Source organism: Formica exsecta, unplaced genomic scaffold, assembly GCF_003651465.1.
Source record: "Formica exsecta isolate Colony F162 unplaced genomic scaffold, ASM365146v1 scaffold288, whole genome shotgun sequence".
Taxonomy (NCBI): domain Eukaryota; kingdom Metazoa; phylum Arthropoda; class Insecta; order Hymenoptera; family Formicidae; genus Formica; species Formica exsecta.
The window spans coordinates 6,628-9,500 of NW_021850142.1; the positions used below are offsets into that span (position 1 = coordinate 6,628).

The 2,873-nt window shown below is 31.0% G+C and overlaps 1 protein-coding gene across 1 annotated transcript in view; it reads right to left on the reverse strand.

Moving 5' to 3' along the window:
• Nucleotides 1–2,873, reverse strand: part of LOC115237294 (mastermind-like protein 2) — a 26,699-nt gene that overhangs the window by 3,175 nt on the left and 20,651 nt on the right. The window contains exon 4 of the mRNA XM_029810233.1: nt 9–163. Coding sequence (XP_029666093.1) covers nt 9–163 — 155 coding nt within the window. The remainder of the gene's footprint in view (nt 1–8; nt 164–2,873) is intronic.

Here is a 2,873-nt window from a genome sequence, read left to right on the forward strand (position 1 = left end):
CCTGCTGAAGCCGCGCCAGTTCGATCTTTATACGCTGAAGCTCGTTCTGCAAATTCCGATTAGTTGTCTCGAGATCCTGGCGTTGTTGCAACCGTTTGCTCCTGCAGTTTTGAGCATAACCGCGATTCTTCAGCGTCCGCCGCTTCTGCTTCAGTCGCACGACCTTCGCATATTATTGTAAATTTATCCAATTAAATATATGTTACAATTTATGACGGAAACAACATTCTCATGTTTTACAACAAAAATTAAAACCGATATAATTTTTAATTTGAGCTAAAGTTATATTGTAGACAGATAGTAATGATCTTTGTTGACAGATAGTAATGATGTTTATATTTGCGGACCCTATTAAGAAATAAAATATGACAAAACTATTAGGCACAAAACTACAGTTTTGTGCCTAATATTTTTTTTACTTTAATATTGGAGAGAGGATTTTAATAACACGTGTGTAATTTTACATGTGTATGTGTTTGTTCTTTAATCTAAATTTAACATACATATAATGCATAAAAGATATACAGAGTGTCATAAAAAGAATAAGTTAACATTTTAAACTTTAAGAATTTTTAAACGCAGTTCAAAATTATTTAAAATTAATGTAGTATATTTTATCGGACAATCTCATTTTGTCTTGAAATTCCATTATATAATATTTAGCTTCTAACAACATGGATGACTCACTCTTGTTCTACGTATTATTACTATTACATTTTTGATATAATATATTTCATATACTTTGTAATTGCGCTGAAGATGGTCCAAAAAAATGACCGAAACGTACGCTTTTTATGATTGTGTCTATCACTTAGTTAAAATATTAATGTAATTTGATTATAATAAAACATATGCGCACAAATTACCGCGCTGACTCTTGATTGCCTTTTATTTTCTTCGTATTGTTAGACATTTTTATCAGATTAAGATCTGATTATTGTGCAATATTACACCGATTTTAATTTTTTATTTGAAGATATATTCATTTTTTCATATACTTGGCGTCGCGACGCTGCTACGTTGCTTGATAATATAATCGTACATGTTATGACATATCTTCACAATTATGTGCAGACCACATAGACTTTTATATATTACACTAAAAACCATTAACACGGCTAAGTCTCATATGGTAAAATGTGATGCAAGGGCATCCATTTTCTCGATAGGTAGAAGGTCATGCCGGGTGTCCCAGAATTTGATACATCGTCTCTTGATAACGTAATAATAAACGGACATTTAAAAAAGAAACTAAGATAGTGAAAAATATCAAGAGTAAATATAGTGTATAAAAATAAGAAATATGCCAATGACGCGCGCGTGGCTGTTATACTTGGCTGCCTAAGTAAATATTATAAAAAAAGAATATCAAAATTTTTCATTATAAGTACACAACTTTCTTATCTTATTTTTTTTAGAAACTTAAACTAGACTTTTTTATTTACAAATAAAATATAATTTTTAACTTAAACTATATTTTGATGTATTAAATACGCATCAAATATTTATAAATCAAAACTTCTATATGAAATATTGCAGCTTTTTCTAAAAAATAAGTGTTAATTTACAGCCTAATTGAATATACTTGCAATTAAAAGACAAAATCGGACACCTAATAAATATAATAGAAAATCTGTAATGAACATTTTATTTAATCTGTATATCCTTCCATCCAGAAAATGGCTGCCCTTGCGTCAGCTGTTAAATACGCATCAAATATTTATAAATTAAAATTTTTATATAAAAGACTTTTATATACAAGAGCTTCCCTAAGTGTCAATTTACAATCTGGTTGAATTCGATTAAAAGACAAAATTTGACTTTCAATAAATGTGATAGAAAATCTGTGATAAACTTCTAACACATATATATTCATCTATCCAAAAAATGGCGTTGTAACAGCTTTAGCATCGGTGTTAACGATCTAGTATAAGATAGGATAACTCGGGGGAAGATGCCATGTCGGGTAAGAAGTCGGCCACTTTTCCGTAATTTTTAATTTTTTTCGATAAAGGGTACCACTAATCTACTCAGCTGATCGCGTTTAGTACAGGTGACGAAAACGATAATGTACAGTCATATTTTTATGCCATATTTTTAAATTAATCAAGATAAGTTAAAAATATGGCTTATATAGGGGAAAGTTGGGTAAAACCGGGTAGACGGATCAAACCGGGTACCCCTGTTTTTTCATAATAAGTGCTGCTATTTATGGCTAACTTACTAGTTGTAGATTGGCGCCATCATTATTTTAAAACAAACCGTGCCCCTGTGCACACGATATTTCTTTTTTAATAGAAGTTCAAAGTTTTTAGCCCCAAAAAAATCGATATCGAAGTAAGAATCGAATCGTCGTGCACTTTTTCTGTATAGAGCATCTGTTTCGGTAAATGCAACATTCCATTCTGTACATATTAGAAAGTATATCATATTAGTTTTGATCAGCCGGAATATACAACCGCCGTATTTGTTACTTTCCTTGTGTTGGGGCAAAACCGGGTACTTACACATCTCATGTAATGAAAAGAGGAAGAACTGTTATCCTGACTTTGTCTCCCTACAAAAAACAGTTGGAAACAAAAACTAACATTCAGAAAAAGAAACCATTAAAAAAAAAGTTTTTGAGATCCCTAAAGATAAAAAGTTAAAGAAGGAAGTCCTGCAGCAATGTCGAACAAGAGGATATCTTTATTTGTGATTTTTGTCAATAGAATACATCTTTATATTGTATTTTGATTAAAATAAATCTAGATTTTGTAATTACACGGTGTTTTGCATATTTTCAAATGGATACCCGGTTTGACCCTACCGGTAGGACAAAACCGGGTACTTTGACTTCTCCACGAAGTCTTGTTATTCTTGGTAATAAAAAA